We start from the raw sequence: 17,326 nt of genomic DNA, 5'->3' as shown, positions 1-17,326 counted from the left end.
TCAACTGAAAGACACTAAACTCAATTGTCAAATCTTTTACTCAAATTAAAAAGATTGATTTTCTTTCTCATCTATATTTCTCCCGAATGTAAGTTTCTCTTCAATGATGCTGAAAATGTATAACATCAAGTTAGACATTTAAACAACCATGATAATAACAAAGTTACAAAATCATATTAGCGAGTTAATCTGTTAAGAGTTCAAAACTTCCTTTGCATCTAACATAATATGTAAATATGCGAAGTTTCATTTACAAAATTTTGATACGTAACATATGTAAATAAAAACAAAATAAAATAATACAACATTGCAACGACATAAACAAAATAAATTTTTCTACAATTTAAAAATTAGCTTTTATATCCCTAGTACCAACCACAATCTTCACCCTCTTTTTTGACAACATTTGTGCCATGGGTAGGGATGGAATAAGTGAAGCCTTAAAGAGGATTTTATAACATGCTCTCTTTAAAATATGGTCTAACCTGACCTATTTAATACAAAGCTCAAGTTCAAGCTTTTAAAAATTTCTATTAATATAAAAAGGTAAGTTCTGAGCTTATTGAAAAGTCTGATAGACAAGATAGATCAACCTTTTTATAATATAATAAAAAATAATATATATTATTAAAATATAAATAAAAAATAAATAAATTTATAAAAGAAAAATAAATAATAAATATTTAAAATATTTTTCATACAATTATTTATTTTTATTATAGATTTATAAGTATAAGGTTTATAATATGTACTAGAAGGGCCCTACCAGCCACGTGGAGCGGCACGTGACTCCCTATCGGCCACCGCGACGGCAGAGACGATACGACTGAGACAAGTTGCCCACGAACCCACCTCAGCTATGGCATAAGCTGTCGGTTCGGTACAGTTCTCGGCCATGGCAATGGCCATGATAACGAACCTACAAGATAATCCAAGGCTTGGTCAAGATAACGCATCTAGCCGATATGCCCGGGATCGACCCAACCTTTTTATGCCACAAACTCTCGATTTGTTGAGAGGCGAAACCGGTTGCCCAGCGAAAGAGAAAAACGGGAGAAAAGAGAAAGAAGGCAATAGAGGGAGAGGTTTCTAAGCTTATGGATGCGGGATTTATCCGAGAACTCCATTACACCACGTGGTTGGCCAACGTCGTTATGGTTAAAAAGTCGAACGGCAAGTGGCAAATGTGCACCGACTACACTGATTTGAACAAGGCATGTCCCAAGGACGCCTACCCTTTACCAAATATTAACCGATTGGTGGATGGTGCGGCCGACCATGAATTCTTGACCTTCGTCGACGTATATTCAGGATATAATCATATCTGAATGTTCCCCCAAGACGAAGATAAGACAGCGTTCGTCACCGAATCGGCCAACTATTGTTACCAGGTTATGCCATTTGGCTTGAAGAACACTGGGGCTATGTATCAAAGACTCATGGATAAAATCTTCCACAAGAAAATAAGGAAGAACATGGAAGTGTATATCAATGACATGGTGGTAAAATCACCCAACCTTTCCGCCTACGCGGCCGACCTGGCTAAAGTATTCCAGGCACTTCAGAAACACCGAATGCATCTCAACCCTGACAAATGCGTGATTGGTGTTTCTGGAGGAAAATTTTTAGGCTTTATGCTTTCCAGGCAGGGCATCGAGGTAAACCCCGACAAATGTCTCACCATCTTAGACATAAGAAGCCCAAAAAACATCAAAGAGGTTCAAAGGTTATCTGGCCGTTTGACATCCTTGTCTCGCTTCCTCCCGTGTATGGCCGAAACAGCTAAACCAATCCTTAGCCTGTTGAAGAAAGTTTATCAATTCAAGTGGACAGATGAATGTGAAACCTCATTTCAGCAATTCAAGGAACGACTCGGCACCCCACCAATTCTTTCCAAGCCGACACTCAAGCTAGACCTGATCATATACTTGGTAGACTCCAACGATGCCATAAGTGCTGACATGTTACAAGAAATGGATGGCCACCAGCAACCTGTATACTTTGTTAGTTGAGTGTTGCAAGACGTCGAGCACCGATACCAACTTCTGGAAAAGGTGGCTCTAGCACTCATTTACACGGCGCGACGACTTCGATAATACTTTCAAAGTCACAAGGTAATAGTCCAAACCGACTGCCCAATATCCAAGGTGTTGAGAAAACCAGAGATCGTGGGTCAGATGATGGCTTGGTCAATAGAATTTTCCGAATTCGACATCTGGTTTGAACCCTGAGGCCCCATAAATTCGCAACACTGGGCCGACTTCATCAATGAACTCTCACCACTTGGCTATTTTTAAGACAATGCTTGGACCATGCATGTCGATGGATCGTCCAATTGCCAAGGAATCGGTGCCGGCATAATTTTGGAGGGCCCATCCGGTATCACCCTCGAACAATCCCTACGTTTCGGCTTCCGAACATCAAATAATAAGGCCGAGTATGAAGCCTTGCTCGTAGGAATGAGATTGGCCGCCAAGATGGGAGCCAAGAAAATAGTGTGTTGGACTGACTCGAAAGTAGTCGCCGAGCAGGTGAACGGTAACTTTCAGGTCAAAGACCCAAACTTGCTTAAATATTACCACCTTTTTCAAGGGATGGGCAGTCAATTTAGCGATGTACAGGTCCGGCATACACCACATTGCAACAATGAAAGAGCCAACCAGTTGGCCCGGTTGACTAGCAGTCAAAAACCTGCACAACTCTGGACAACCATCCACTTGGAATTGCCCACACCAAGTATTCCATAAGAATGCATGCCGATCAAGGAATTGCCAAATTCGTGGATGAACGACATCATGAATTTCATCGTTAACGACACGGAACCCATTAATCTGAGTCAAGTCAAGAAGGTCAGAACCTAGGCGGCACGATACTCCATAGTGGCTGGAGAATTGTACCGACGAGGATTTTCCACCCCCTTGTTGAAATGCATTGACCAACAACAAGCCGACTATGTTATGCGAGAAGTTCACGAGGGCATTTACGGATCCCACTCAGGCAGGAGCACACTGGCTACTAAAGTATTGAGGGTCGGCTATTATTGGCCGACCATCAAAACTGATTGTGCGAAATATGTGAAGAAATGCATGCAATGCCCAACTACACGGCAACCTGATCCATGCCTCAGCCGAGTAGCTACACACTGTCAGTGCCCCTTGGCCTTTCTCTTTGTGGGGCATCGACATACTCAGCCCATTCCCCTTCGCTAAAGGACAATGCAAGTTTCTGGTAGTAGCCGTGGACTACTTTACCAAATAGATTGAGGCCGAGCCGTTCGCCTCCAACATGGCGGCCAACATACAAAAGTTTGTATGGAAAAACATAGTCACTCGGTTCGGCATTGCCTATTCTATCATCTCGGATAATGGGCTGCAATTCACGGATAAAAAGTTCAACACCTTCCTTGAGAACCTCAGAATTTGGCACTGGTTCACGTCCGTAGAACATCCACAGTCCAACGGTCAGGCCGAAGTAGCCAACAAGGTCATCCTAACTGAATTGAAGAAGCGGCTAGGCATAGCCAAAGGAGCCTGGGCCGAAGAATTGCCTGAAGTCTTATGGGGGGTATAGATGCACGCCCTAGTCAAGTACAAGAGAGACTCCCTTTTGATTAGCGTACGGCTCGGATGCGATGATACCGGTAGAATTTGGTGAATCGTCATTTTGGCGGACCCACTTTTGATGAGGACATGGGCAAGGATTTAGGAGCACTCAAAGGACTTGGAGGACCAATGACTAGGGCGAGGACTAAAAAGGCCAAAGATGCTTTGCAACAAGTTACGGCCCTTATTCTTGAAGAAATGCCTAAAGATGAAAACAAGGCCAAGATGGTGAATTGTATCAAGGATTATGAAGCCTAATTACTCTATGGTGTTCTTAGTAATTGTAATTAGTAAATAAAGGCCTAAAACTCTTGTTAAAGTGGCTGCCAACTCTTTTTGGGCTGCACCACTTATTGGGCTAGTTTTTTAAGCAAGTTATTTTTATCAAATAAGGCCCAAAACCTTTGGGATGAGTCAGCCATGAGGCATACCAGAGGGGTGCACGAATTTAGCATGTGTTTTATTTAATGTTTTAGTGGTCATAATTGTTAGGCTTAGTGGAAGTTCAATAATTGCCCACTAAAGTGTTTTTTTTTTATAATATTTTGTCATTAGTGGTCATAATTCAGGCTTAGTGGAGTCCATTATTTGTCCACTAATGTAAGTGAAGGTTGTTGATTGTAAGCTATATAAGCTGCCCATGGGGATGAACAAAATCAGATCAGAATTTGAGTTTTAATTACTGAGAGTAATTCTCTAATTGTTCTTGAGTGATTCAAGAGTTTGGGCATATCAAAGGATAAACCACAATTCTTTGTGTGAAGCCTTTTCCTTGGAAGAGTGATTCTTCCTTCATTCATTTTTTTACTGTATCCTTTTACCTTCATTTCTAGCATTCGAATTTTCTTACTTTCATTCCAGAAAATTAAGTTCCAGATTTTTAACCCAAAAGATCCATCCCTACATTCCAGAAAATTAAGTTCCAGATTTTTGAACCCAAAAGATCCTTCTTCATTCCTTGTGCAAATTAGGAATCCTATCATTTGGTATCAAGAGCTCCGGTTTTTTTGGGTCATCCACATCATTTGCTGGAATTTCTTTGGGTAACATCTTTCCTTATTATTTCTCATTACCATTGATATTACCTTAGTGTTCTTTCTTTATTTCTGAACCATTGCAAAAATTAGGTCTGAATAGTATTAAAAAAAAAAATTTCGTGAATATATAAAAAAAAAAAAAAAAAAAAGTTGTGGCTGAATGGTTCATGCGTTTAGAACACTTAAGACTCAAAATTTAAGGTAATATTTCGGTTGGGTTGAAGGGTGTTACTAACTTATCTAAAATTCCAGTTTTTGATTCCTAAGTTTCCTTGTTTTCTTTTTGAATTTTAGGTGACTATTTTGTATTCCTTTCTTTTTTTTTTTTTTTTTTAAGCCTACCCTGAACCTTGCTTTTAACACAAAATATCAAATTTGTGGTTTGTTCTTTGTGTTGTCTATTTTTGAATTGCTTTTAAAAAAAAAAAAAAAAAAAAGAGAGTGATCTTTTTACGAGTGTAAACACGTGAGAAGAGTGGTGAGGTCCTATTTTCTTTGTGTTTGTTAGTACTCTTGTTTTTTTTGAAGATGGCAGATGGAGATCATTTGGATGGAACACAAAGACTCTTGTTCGACGCTATTAATGCTCAAATGCAAAGATTATTGAGAGAAAACAATGAGGAGTTGTATGGAAGAATTGAACGATTAGAGAATTATGAACATCATGAAGAAGAAAGGAGAGGAAGAATTGGTGGTGCTCCTAGGCAAAACAGAATTGAAGGTATTAAACTTAATGTTCCTCCATTTAAGGGGAAGAGTGATCCGGAAGCCTATGTGGAATGGGAACTCAAAATAGAACATATTTTCACTTGTAACAATTATGATGAAGAGCAAAAGGTGAAACTTGCAGCAGCTGAGTTCTCAGACTATGCACTTGTGTGGTGGAATAAGTTGAAAAGAGAAAGGTTGAGAAATGAAGAGCCTTTGGTGGAGACTTGGGCTGAAATGAAAAAGCTCATGAGGAAACGTTATGTGCCAGCTAGCTATGCTAGAGATGTGAAATTTAAACTTCAAAAATTGTCACAAGGCACCAAGGGAGTTGAAGAGTATTACAAAGAATTGGACTTGCTCATGATGCAAGCCAATGTTGAAGAAGATCCGGAACTAACCATGGCTCGTTTTATTAATGGTTTGAATAATGATATTCGTGATGTTGTTGAATTGCAGGAATTTGTTGATATAGAAGATTTGCTGCACAAATCCATTCAAGTGGAACAACAACTCAAAAGAAAAAGTGTGACCAAGAAGAGTTCTTCTAATTATAATTCCTTTAGTTGGAAGGACAAAAATAAGAAGGAGGTGACTGCCACTTCAAGCAATCCAGCATCTACTTCTCATGTAAAATCATCCTCTAAGACCTTAGAACAGCCTCAAAAGAAGAGTAAAGACATAAAATGCTTTAAGTGTCAAGGCATGGGTCATTATGCCTATGAGTGTCCTACCAAAAGGACCATGGTTCTCAAGGAGAATGGGGATTACACTAGCCAATCTGATGTTAGTGAAGAAGAGGAAGGTGACATTGAGGAGGAGGAGGAGGCCCTTGAGGGAGATTTATTGATGATAAGGAGAATGATGGGTAGTCAAATGAGTCCTTTAGAAATAAACCAAAGGGAGAATATTTTCCACACAAGGTGTTCCATCAATGGAAAGGTTTGCATGGTGATTATTGATGGAGGGAGTTGCGCTAATGTGGCTAGTGCTAGATTAGTGTCAAAGCTAAATTTAGACACTAAACCACATCCTAGACCATATAAACTTCAGTGGCTTAGTGAGGATGGAGAGGTGCAAGTGAGGCAGCAAGTAGAAGTGGAGATTTCCATTGGAAAATACAAAGATAAGGTGCTATGTGATGTAGTTCCAATGGAGGCCAGCCACATACTTTTAGGAAGGCCTTGGCAATTTGACACTAAAGCCGTCCATGATGGCTATTCCAATAAGATTTCTTTTGTGCACCAAAATAAAAAGATTGTCCTCAAGCCTTTGAGTCCTAAAGAGGTGTGTGAGGATCAATTGAGGATGAGAGAAAAGATTTCTTTGGAGAGAAAAGAAAGTGATCTTGAGAAAAAGAGTGAACAAAAATTTAAAAAAAAGAAAAGGAGTGAAACACTTGAGAGAAGAGAGAGTCTTTTGGCAACAAAGAGTGAGGTGAAGAGGTTGTTCCTTGCTAAACAGCCCCTTTATCTAATGTATTGCAAAAATCAGATTTTAAACACTAACACTTTTGATGAATTGGAAATACCTTCTAGTGTTAAATCTCTTTTGCAGGAATTTCGTGATGTTTTTCCATCAAGCATACCAAGTGGACTACCACCTTTGAGGGGAATTGAACACCAAATTGATCTCATTCCAGGAGCTTCTTTACCCAATAAGCCAGCTTATAGAAGCAATCCACAAGAAACGCAAGAAATACAAAAGCAAGTGGATGAACTCATGGCCAAAGGATGGGTAAGAAATAGCATGAGTCCTTGTGCTGTTCCAGTAATTTTGGTCCCTAAAAAAGATGGTACATGGAGAATGTGTTCTGATTGTAGGGCTCTAAATAACATCACCATAAAATATAGGCACCCAATTCCTAGACTTGATGATTTGCTTGATGAATTGCATGGTGCAAGTTTTTTCTCTAAAATTGATTTGAAAAGTGGGTATAATCAAATTAGAATTAGAGAGGGTGATGAATGGAAAACTGCTTTTAAAACAAAATATGGTTTGTATGAGTGGTTGGTTATGCCTTTTGGCTTAACTAATGCACCCAGTACTTTCATGAGATTGATGAACCATGTTTTGAGGGAATTTATTGGCAAATTTGTTGTAGTATATTTTGATGATATTCTTGTCTATAGCACTTCTCTTGAATTGCATGTGGAACATTTGAAATCTGTTTTGAATGTGCTTAAGGAAGAACATTTGTTTGCCAATCTTGAAAAATGTGTGTTTTGTACTGATCATGTTGTATTCCTTGGTTTTGTTGTAAGTTCTAAAGGAGTACAAGTAGATGAGGAAAAGGTTAAGGCCATCCAAGAATGGCCCACACCTAAATCCGTGAGTGAAGTGAGAAGTTTCCATGGTTTGGCAAGTTTTTATAGGAGGTTTGTTAAGGACTTTAGCACCTTGGCAGCACCTCTTAATGAAGTAGTAAAGAAACATGTGGGTTTTAAGTGGGGAGAGAAACAAGAGGAAGCCTTTGTTGCTCTTAAGCAAAGGTTAACCAATGCTCCTATTCTTGCTTTACCAAACTTTGCTAAATCTTTTGAAATTGAATGTGATGCTTCCAATGTTGGTATTGGGGCTGTGTTGTTACAAGAAGGCCATCCAATTGCTTATTTTAGTGAAAAATTACGTGGGGCTGCCCTTAACTTTTCCACTTATGATAAGGAATTGTATGCCTTGGTAAGAGCTTTAAAAACATGGCAACACTATCTTTTTCCCAAAGAATTTGTAATACATAGTGATCATGAGTCCCTAAGGTATTTGAAGGGACAAGGCAAGCTTAACAAGAGGCATGCCAAGTGGGTGGAGTTTTTGGAACAATTTCCCTATGTCATAAAACATAAAAGGGGCAAAGGGAACATTGTGGCTGATGCTTTATCAAGGAGACATACATTACTTTCCACTCTTGAAACTAAATTGCTTGGATTTGAATCTTTGAAAGAAATGTATGCTTCTGATGAAACTTTTGGTGAAATATATGCTGCATGTGAGAAATTATCTCAAAATGGGTATTTTAAGCACAATGGGTTTTTATTTAAAGAAAACAAATTGTGTGTGCCTGCATGTTCCATTAGAGAATTGCTTGTTAGTGAATCACATGGTGGTGGTTTGATGGGGCACTTTGGGATTAAAAAGACTTTGGAAATTTTACAAGAACATTTCTTTTGGCCTCATATGAAACGTGATGTGCAAAAATTTTGTGAACATTGTGTTGTGTGCAAAATGGCTAAATCTAAATCATTACCGCAAGGATTGTATACTCCTTTGCCAACTCCTGAATATCCTTGGATTGACATATCTATGGACTTTGTGTTAGGACTGCCTAGAACAAAGAATGGCAAAGATTCTATTTTTGTGGTTGTTGACAGGTTCTCAAAAATGGCACATTTCATACCTTGCAAAAAGGTAGATGATGCGTGTCATGTGGCTGATTTGTTTTTCAAAGAAGTTGTGAGACTTCATGGTGTGCTAAGGAGTATTGTAAGTGATAGGGATGCTAAATTCCTTAGTCATTTTTGGAGGACTTTGTGGGGAAAGATAGGTACTAAATTATTATTTTCAACAACTTGTCACCCACAAACTGATGGACAAACTGAGGTAGTCAATAGAACTTTGGGAACCTTGCTTAGGACTGTTTTAAAAAAAAATATTAAGTATTGGGAAGCAAGTTTGCCTCATGTTGAATTTGCATATAATAGGGCTGTCCATAGCACCACAAATTGTTCACCTTTTGAGGTTGTGTATGGTTTTAACCCATTGACTCCTCTTGATTTATTGCCTATGCCTAACATTTCTGTTTTTAAACATAAAGAAGGGCAGGCCAAAGCAGACTATGTGAAGAAGTTACACGAACGTGTGAAGGCTCAAATTGAGAAGAAAAATGAGAGCTACGCAAAACATGCTAACAAAGGGCGAAAGAAAGTTGTGTTTCAACCTGGTGATTGGGTTTGGGTACACATGAGAAAGGAAAGATTTCCGGAACAAAGGAAATCAAAGCTTTTGCCAAGAGGGGATGGTCCATTTCAAGTACTTGAAAGAATAAATGACAATGCTTACAAGATTGAATTGCCCGGTGAGTACAATGTTAGTTCCACTTTTAATGTTTCTGATTTATCTCTCTTTGATGTAGAAGATGGAGACTTTGATTTGAGGACAAATTCTTCTCAAGAGGGAGGGAATGATGAGGACATGGGCAAGGATTTAGGAGCACTCAAAGGACTTGGAGGACCAATGACTAGGGCGAGGACTAAAAAGGCCAAAGATGCTTTGCAACAAGTTACGGCCCTTATTCTTGAAGAAATGCCTAAAGATGAAAACAAGGCCAAGATGGTGAATTGTATCAAGGATTATGAAGCCTAATTACTCTATGGTGTTCTTAGTAATTGTAATTAGTAAATAAAGGCTTAAAACTCTTGTTAAAGTGGCTGCCAACTCTTTTTGGGCTGCACCACTTATTGGGCTAGTTTTTTAAGCAAGTTATTTTTATCAAATAAGGCCCAAAACCTTTGGGATGAGTCAGCCATGAGGCATACCAGAGGGGTGCACGAATTTAGCATGTGTTTTATTTAATGTTTTAGTGGTCATAATTGTTAGGCTTAGTGGAAGTTCAATAATTGCCCACTAAAGTGTTTTTTTTTATAATATTTTGTCATTAGTGGTCATAATTCAGGCTTAGTGGAGTCCATTATTTGTCCACTAATGTAAGTGAAGGTTGTTGATTGTAAGCTATATAAGCTGCCCATGGGGATGAACAAAATCAGATCAGAATTTGAGTTTTAATTACTGAGAGTAATTCTCTAATTGTTCTTGAGTGATTCAAGAGTTTGGGCATATCAAAGGATAAACCACAATTCTTTGTGTGAAGCCTTTTCCTTGGAAGAGTGATTCTTCCTTCATTCATTTTTTTACTGTATCCTTTTACCTTCATTTCTAGCATTCGAATTTTCTTACTTTCATTCCAGAAAATTAAGTTCCAGATTTTTAACCCAAAAGATCCATCCCTACATTCCAGAAAATTAAGTTCCAGATTTTTGAACCCAAAAGATCCTTCTTCATTCCTTGTGCAAATTAGGAATCCTATCAACTTTCATGAAGAATCCAACAACAACTCCCTCCGTGCTGAGCTAGATGTCTTAGATAAACTGCAAGAAAAAACACAGATCGCGGCCGAGGCGTGCAAACAGCGAATGAGTCGACGCTTTAACTCCAATCTAAAGCCGAGAATCTTCCATGAAGGTGATCTCGTTTGGAGGGCAACCGGAACCAACCCCATCGAAGGAAAGTTATCGACAAATTGGGACAGACTGTTCCGCGTACGACATGTTCTCCACAATGGAGCATACAAGCTTGAGGAACTTTTCGGCAAGGTCATCCCGAGGACATGGAACTCCACCCATTTGAAAACATACTACAGTTAGGGTTTGACTCATGTACCTACACTCATGTAAATGTATTACGATGCACTCTTTTCCTTGAACCGGTCTTTTTCCCCCTTATAAAATCATGAAAAGGGGTTTTTGGCCGGCAAGGTTTTTAACGAGGCATCAACCCATCAATGAAAATACAGTTTTGACATTTATGCCTCATTTTACATTAATTTATTACAAGTCTTCCCTCCCAAGAATCCTTTCAGCCAAGGATGTGGCTTACGTTATTAAAATTTTTTACAAGTCTTCCCTCCCAAGAATCCTCTCGGCCAAGGATGTGGCTTACGTTATTAAAATTTTTTACAAGTCTTCCCTCCCGAGAGGATACAAGTCTTCCCTCCCGAGAATCCTCTCGGCCAAGGATGTGGCTTACGTTATTAAAAAAATTTACAAGTCTTCCCTCCCGAGAATCCTTTCGGCCAAGGATGCGGCTTAATTAATTTATTACAAGTCTTCCCTCCCGAGAATCCTCTCGGCCAAGGATGCGGCTTAATCATTTATTACAAGTCTTCCCTCCTGAGAATCCTCTTGGTCAAGGATGTGGCTTAATTAATCATTTATTACAAGTCTTCCCTCCCGAGAATCCTCTCGGCCAAACACAGTCGTCGGAATCCTTGCATGGCCGCCTAGCTGTTGGGATGGAGTTGGGTCAGCGCCACGTTGAGAAGTCGAAGAACACCCACAAAAAAATCGTCGAAAGGAAGAGTCACCTTCAAGTCTCAGAACATGTAATCATATACGTAAAAGTATTGCAAGTTCCTTGATTCAAATAGACGAAGTCAGGATTTGGCCCCCCGTCACTTCGGCAAGGCAAGGCTGAAAGAAAATAGGGGAGGGCTCTTCTTCATCTGGAAAGGTTAGGAAATTTTCGGCAGAGACAAACAACGCAATCGAGTTCCTATCAGTATAACGGGAATACACACTGCTGACCTCCCCATGCACCCACATGTAGCCCGGGGTCTTTATAGGAGGGTAATGGCGAGAATCTGATCCGACTTTGTGAGTCGCAGGACGGCCATCGGAGAGCGATACAGATGAAGACTCATCTCCACTTTGGTTGCGCTCAAATCCCGAAATGACCTCAATGCCATCCGAACCATTGGGCGCTAAAGCCAACACGCGATGCTGGTCAAATTCTGCATGCGATCTAGTGCTGGTAGAACCACTTGTGTCCTTAGAGGAATCGACCCGAACAACATTCATATCAGCCATAGAGACGTACCTAAATCGAAGCTTGATCAGTCTTTGTCGGTAACTTGTTCTGATGTGCTCAAGCTTGATCTCTATGTCAGCTCGGAGGAATAAGTGAAGACTCAAATTAAAATGATTGATTTTCTTTCTCGTCCATATTTCTCTCGAATGTAAGTTTCTCTTAAATGATGCTGAAAATATATAACATCGAGTTAGATATCTAAACAACTATGATAATAACAAAGTTACAAAATCATATTATGCAAGTCCAACTGTTAAGAGTTCAAAACTTCCTTTTTATACAACATAATATATAAATATACGAAGTTTCATTTACAAAATTTTGATATGTAAGGTAAGTAAAAAAAATTAATACAACATTGCAATGACAAAAACAAAATAAATTTTTCTATGATTTATAAATTAGCTTTTATTTCCTTCGTACAACCTCTTTTTTGGACAACATTTGTGCGTTATGAGGAGGGATGGAATAGGTAAAGGCATAAATAAAGAATCTATATGACCTACTATATTTAATGTATGGCTTGTCTTGACCTATTTATTAAAAGAGTTAATCATCTATACACTGTCAGTGTAAAGTTTTGTACACTGGCAACCAATTATATCTTTTAAATTATTTTACTTTATTTTTATTTCATTTAATAAACAACTGACATGACACTATTAAAAGATATGATTGGTTGCCACTGTAAAAAAAACTTTACACTGGCAGTGTATAAGTGATTAACTCTTATTAAAATGGTCAAATTTACATTTTTAAAAAAATCTATTTATATAAAAATGTTAGGTGTAAGCATATAGGTGTAAGCTTATTTATATAATATAATAAAAAATAATATATTATTAAAATATAAATAAATAAATAAATTTATGAAATAAAAATAAATTATTAATATTTAAAATATTTTTTATATAATTATTTATTTTTATTATAGATTTATAAGTTTATGACATGTACATGAGTGTAAATCAACATTCGTAATTACCCATGAATTATTTCTTCAATAAAACATGATTTAATTTTTTCTATGTTTCTTTTAAAATTTAAATGTTAATAATATCTAATAAATTATATTTTAAATATAAATTGTTTGATTTTTAAAAATTAAATTTATTGAACTAATTAATATTAATAATTTAAATTGGATAATAAGTCAGACTAAATTTTCAAAAAAGTCTGGTCAAACCAATAAAAAAAAATTATGATAGATAATAGAAAGTTTAGACCTTAATTTTGCGAAACAAGCCTAATTTATATATTTAAAGTCTGACCTGACCTGACTTATTCTCATCCCTAATAATGAGTGACAAAAATTTTGTATGCTGTTTAAAAACATAACATGGTTAACAAAAATTCAATCTAAGACAAAATTATATTATTACTATCAAATTAATTATATAAAAAATTATGGGTCTGAGTATATTTCATGAAGTGCATAAGAATTCTCAAGAGCCAACATAATAAATCAAGTCATAAAATAATTAAATAAAAAAATCAATGGGCCTATGTAGAACACTTTGGTATTCATGGATTTGCATGAACCTTTACGGTTGAAGATTGAGCTTGGGTCAATCGAATACTGATCCTTTTTTAATAAGAATAAGAGTTGCAATTCGGTTGTCTCTTGTTTTAGAATTAATTCTTTAGAGTTAATTATGGACAGTATAAAGTTTTTTACACTAAAAACCAATTATATTTTTTAAATTATTTTATTTTATTTTTATTTTATTAAATAAGCAATTGACATTATACTATTAAAAGATATGATTGGTTGCTAGTGTAAAAAAACTTTACACTAACAGTGTATAGGTGATTAGTTCAATTCTTTATCAGATGTCCCAAGAAAAAAGGTTTTAGAATTAATTTAATTATTTAAAATAAAATGCCACATATAAAATAAGAACAAAACTTATGTTCAATTCCGTAAGTGTTGTTAACATTGTTCTTGTATCATAATATAATTTACATCCATTTATAATGCAAATCCTTATTATATAGATGACGGAGAAGAAGTTCCAAAACATCATTTAAATTTTTTCACAAAATAATTCCTAAAAATCTTCATTTAAATAAAATTAGTTTATTTGTCATATACTTTAAATATAATATCAATGAATCAAAATTTACTATAATTATAACTTTTAAAATGTTATTGTGAAAGTCAAGAAATTTATAATACATGATAATTTATAATTAGATAAGGTGTAATAAATCATTATCTCAAATAAAATTTATATATATAGCATATTTCTATTTTCTCTTTTAATTAAAGGGAAGAGTCGGCAATAAAATTGATTGAAGCCCACTAAAAAGAAGAAATAAGATACAAAAATGAGCAATAGCCTAATTTAAAGTTTAAAGACAAGAAAATTTCAAACTTCCTTTACATCATGACATATATACATATTTATCAACTGAACTATATTCAAAGGATACTAAACTTTTGATCCAAAAATTTGAAAGACATTAAACTCAATTGTCAAATCTTCTTTTATCAGAAAGATTCTAACAAGGGAACTTAACTTATGTCCTCCGCTACATATGCAACCCCCATCGACAAAAAGTAAAAAGAGCACAAATTCTATGCCTTAAACCGGTGGTGGCTTCAAGGTCTATGAGCTGGTTTCATGAACCAAAAGGAAATAATATTCCATCATGTAACAAAGATTGAGAGGAAAAAAAGAAAAAAAGAAATTGTACTGATATGCAGTGAGGTGAAAAATTATCACGAAAACAAAAAAGCTGGTGCAATGTCGGAGAACCATATATGCATTGAAAGCAAAAGTGATAGAGAAGGCACATAGGACATGCCCTTTGTAATTCTGACTTGCGTTTGGAAGTACCCTTGTCTTTAGCAAGCACGCTATCATTCCCTGACATGATGAGGTTTGAGACAACTTTCTTTTTTTATTTTCTTTTAACATAATCGTTGTTACGAAGTATATATTATCTGAATATTAAACCCTAAATCCTAAATATTGAAGACCGTGAATACATATATAATTTTTTATAATATAATCTACTTCATATTTAAAATCATGATTTAAATCTCGAAGAAATTGATTATATTTTTAGTACTTGTGTCAAGTGAGTTGGTGAATGAGAACCTTGATTACATTACATTACACTCTCTCACCATTAGGTTACAGTGTGCATGACAGAATAAGAAGAGCAAACAACATAGGAGAACATACAGATATGTGTTAGAAGCCATCTCGGAAAAGCTGGACGAGCCTTGTCTTTTAGCTGGCTGTCTCTTTGTTTACGCTACCTGTCCAATGCATGAAGACAAGACCACATGCATGCTTCTACATTTATTGCATGCCCCTTTTCTTTCTTTTTCTCTCCTTTGCTTGGGCAGGTTGAGGAATATATCATCATGTCTTCTCAGTCAGACTACGCAGTCACATTATGAAACTACGTTCTAACCATTGACTTCAACTCTTCAATGCATGTTAATGTGTACAATTTGACTCTTATAAAGTAGTAGTACATGTAATTCATCTTTGATAATAATAAAAAAAAAAAAAACAAATAGCTAGTGTTTGATTTGATGTTAAAAAAACATGTTAGATACAAAATCAGAGTTCATCACAAAAATAACTATTTGTTAAAAAATCCTAGTAAGTTTAATTACAACTGATTCAAACATATGCAAAACCAGTGCCGTAAAGGTATTAGTTAAAAAAGTAAAATGTAATTTTTTTATTATTAAAAACTACATTCAAATTTCACATTAGAGTGTGATGTTACAATTTTTAATAAAAAGTTTCTATTTCTGAAACCTTCGCACCTTAACAGTGTCCCACCTTAAGAGACTGGGGTTTTTTCTTAAGCTTGATTAATTCAAGTTTTGGGCTGTCAAAAAGTTGTGCTTAAATGAAAACCGTCTCTTTCTCCGAGCCCAGATTACAATATCTGTTACTGTGTTAGTGGGCTGCCACCTGATAGTGTGCTGGCAATTGGCAAATTATTTGTACAAATATTTATAAATAAAAAAAAGTTACTATTATATTTTTTTTTTAAAATGGGATTACTATTATTGAAAGTATTTTTTAATAATAATAATAATACAATAATACACAGTGGTAAATGATGGTTGACACTCCTCACATATGTTCTATTCCTCTTAAAATAATAATAAAACAAGTGGTAAATAATGGTGGACATCCGAGTATACAGAAGTCAACTTAATACTCTCATGTTGGATTTTCATCTTTATTAAAATAGCATTTAGTTAGAGAAAATTACATTCTATTTGTTTTAGTTGTCAAATATTGAATAAAATATGTTAATATAAATAAAAAAAATCGATGGTGGAGATTGTTTCCGTTCCCCATCCATCTAGGATTTTGCCACGCTCGGATCTTATCTTTTCTGTCATGGCCCCGCCAATTAATTCTGAATCCCCACCCTATAACTAACTACTTCTATTTCACTTGTTTCCCACCCACAATAACACCAAAATTCCGAAATTTCACACTTTCCAACAAACTAAATTTAACTTGTACTACTTGGAGAAAAAAAACAAAAACCAACGTATTTATTAGATCTCAAAATTTCTTAAATGTATCGATCAATGTTCAAGTTTTAGTTGTGTGCACGGAAAATACTTTATTAAAAGGACAAAAATCATTCTATTAAGAGAGATTAGGAATAGTAACGAGACAGGTAGGGTACGGGTTTCATGATACTCATCCCTGTCTCTGCGACTCAAACTCATCTCCCTACCTATACTTGTACTCGTCAGGTATATAATTTTCATCCATATCTTCGTCCTTGTTGGGTATCGTATATATTTCTACTCGTACCTGTCAAACTTTTTTTTAATTTTTTTGCAAAAAAAATAAACAATATTTTTAAATTATTTTTTCATTATATTATAATTATAATTATATTATTTCTCTATCTCATATTTTAATATATAAAAAACTTCTTAATAATTAAACAATTATAAATGTTTCATATTATAATAAATAATTACATATAATAAAATATTAAAAAAATTTAAAACACAATTAAATTGGGGATGAGAATGAGGTGGGTATGTATATACTCGTATCCGTACCTGATTTAATAAATTAGATTTTATCTATGTTTATACTCGGTTAAATCGACTATTTCTTGTCAAAGTCGGGACGAATTCAAGTATTATCCACGAGTAAGAATTTATTTTGGCAACCTTTCTATTGTAAGCTTGTACGAAAACCAACTTTTTCTTGTAGCATTTTTGGGAAAACGTTTGAGGTGTTGGGTATTCCTTTTTGAGGGGAAAACATGTGATTTCCGAGGGACAAGGAAAAATGTTTCATTATTTTAAATCAATTTTTTCTTCTCAAG

The 17,326-nt window shown here is 35.7% G+C and overlaps 2 protein-coding genes across 2 annotated transcripts; both read left to right on the top strand.

Annotated features, from left to right (window-relative positions):
* The first annotated feature begins 2,312 nt into the window (after positions 1 to 2,312).
* Positions 2,313 to 2,747, top strand: LOC145949968 (uncharacterized). The gene has a single exon (XM_083060874.1). The coding sequence runs from the start codon at positions 2,313 to 2,315 to the stop codon at positions 2,745 to 2,747; it is 435 nt and encodes a 144-aa protein (XP_082917000.1).
* Positions 2,748 to 5,077: 2,330 nt separating this feature from the next.
* LOC145949529 (uncharacterized) lies at positions 5,078 to 9,327 on the top strand. Its single transcript, XM_083059535.1, has 2 exons — positions 5,078 to 7,084; positions 9,159 to 9,327. The coding sequence occupies exons 1-2, from the start codon at positions 5,168 to 5,170 to the stop codon at positions 9,183 to 9,185; spliced, it is 1,944 nt and encodes a 647-aa protein (XP_082915661.1). The 5' UTR covers positions 5,078 to 5,167; the 3' UTR covers positions 9,186 to 9,327.
* The last annotated feature ends 7,999 nt before the right edge of the window (positions 9,328 to 17,326 follow it).

Source organism: Cajanus cajan, chromosome 7 (assembly GCF_000230855.2).
Source record: "Cajanus cajan strain Asha chromosome 7, NIPB_CcT2T_4, whole genome shotgun sequence".
NCBI classification, from domain to species: Eukaryota; Viridiplantae; Streptophyta; class Magnoliopsida; order Fabales; family Fabaceae; genus Cajanus; species Cajanus cajan.
The sequence above is the reverse complement of the archived record's forward strand: the minus strand, read 5'-3'. Positions and strand labels throughout refer to the sequence as shown.

Coding starts and splice junctions, on each gene's coding strand:
- LOC145949529 (XM_083059535.1), top strand. CDS start 5,168: ATGGCAGATGGAGATCATTTGGATGGAACACAAAGACTCTTGTTCGAC. Junction 7,085..9,158: donor AACTCATGGCCAAAGGATGG/GTAAGAAATAGC, acceptor TTAAACATAAAG/AAGGGCAGGCCAAAGCAGAC.
- LOC145949968 (XM_083060874.1), top strand. CDS start 2,313: ATGCATGTCGATGGATCGTCCAATTGCCAAGGAATCGGTGCCGGCATA.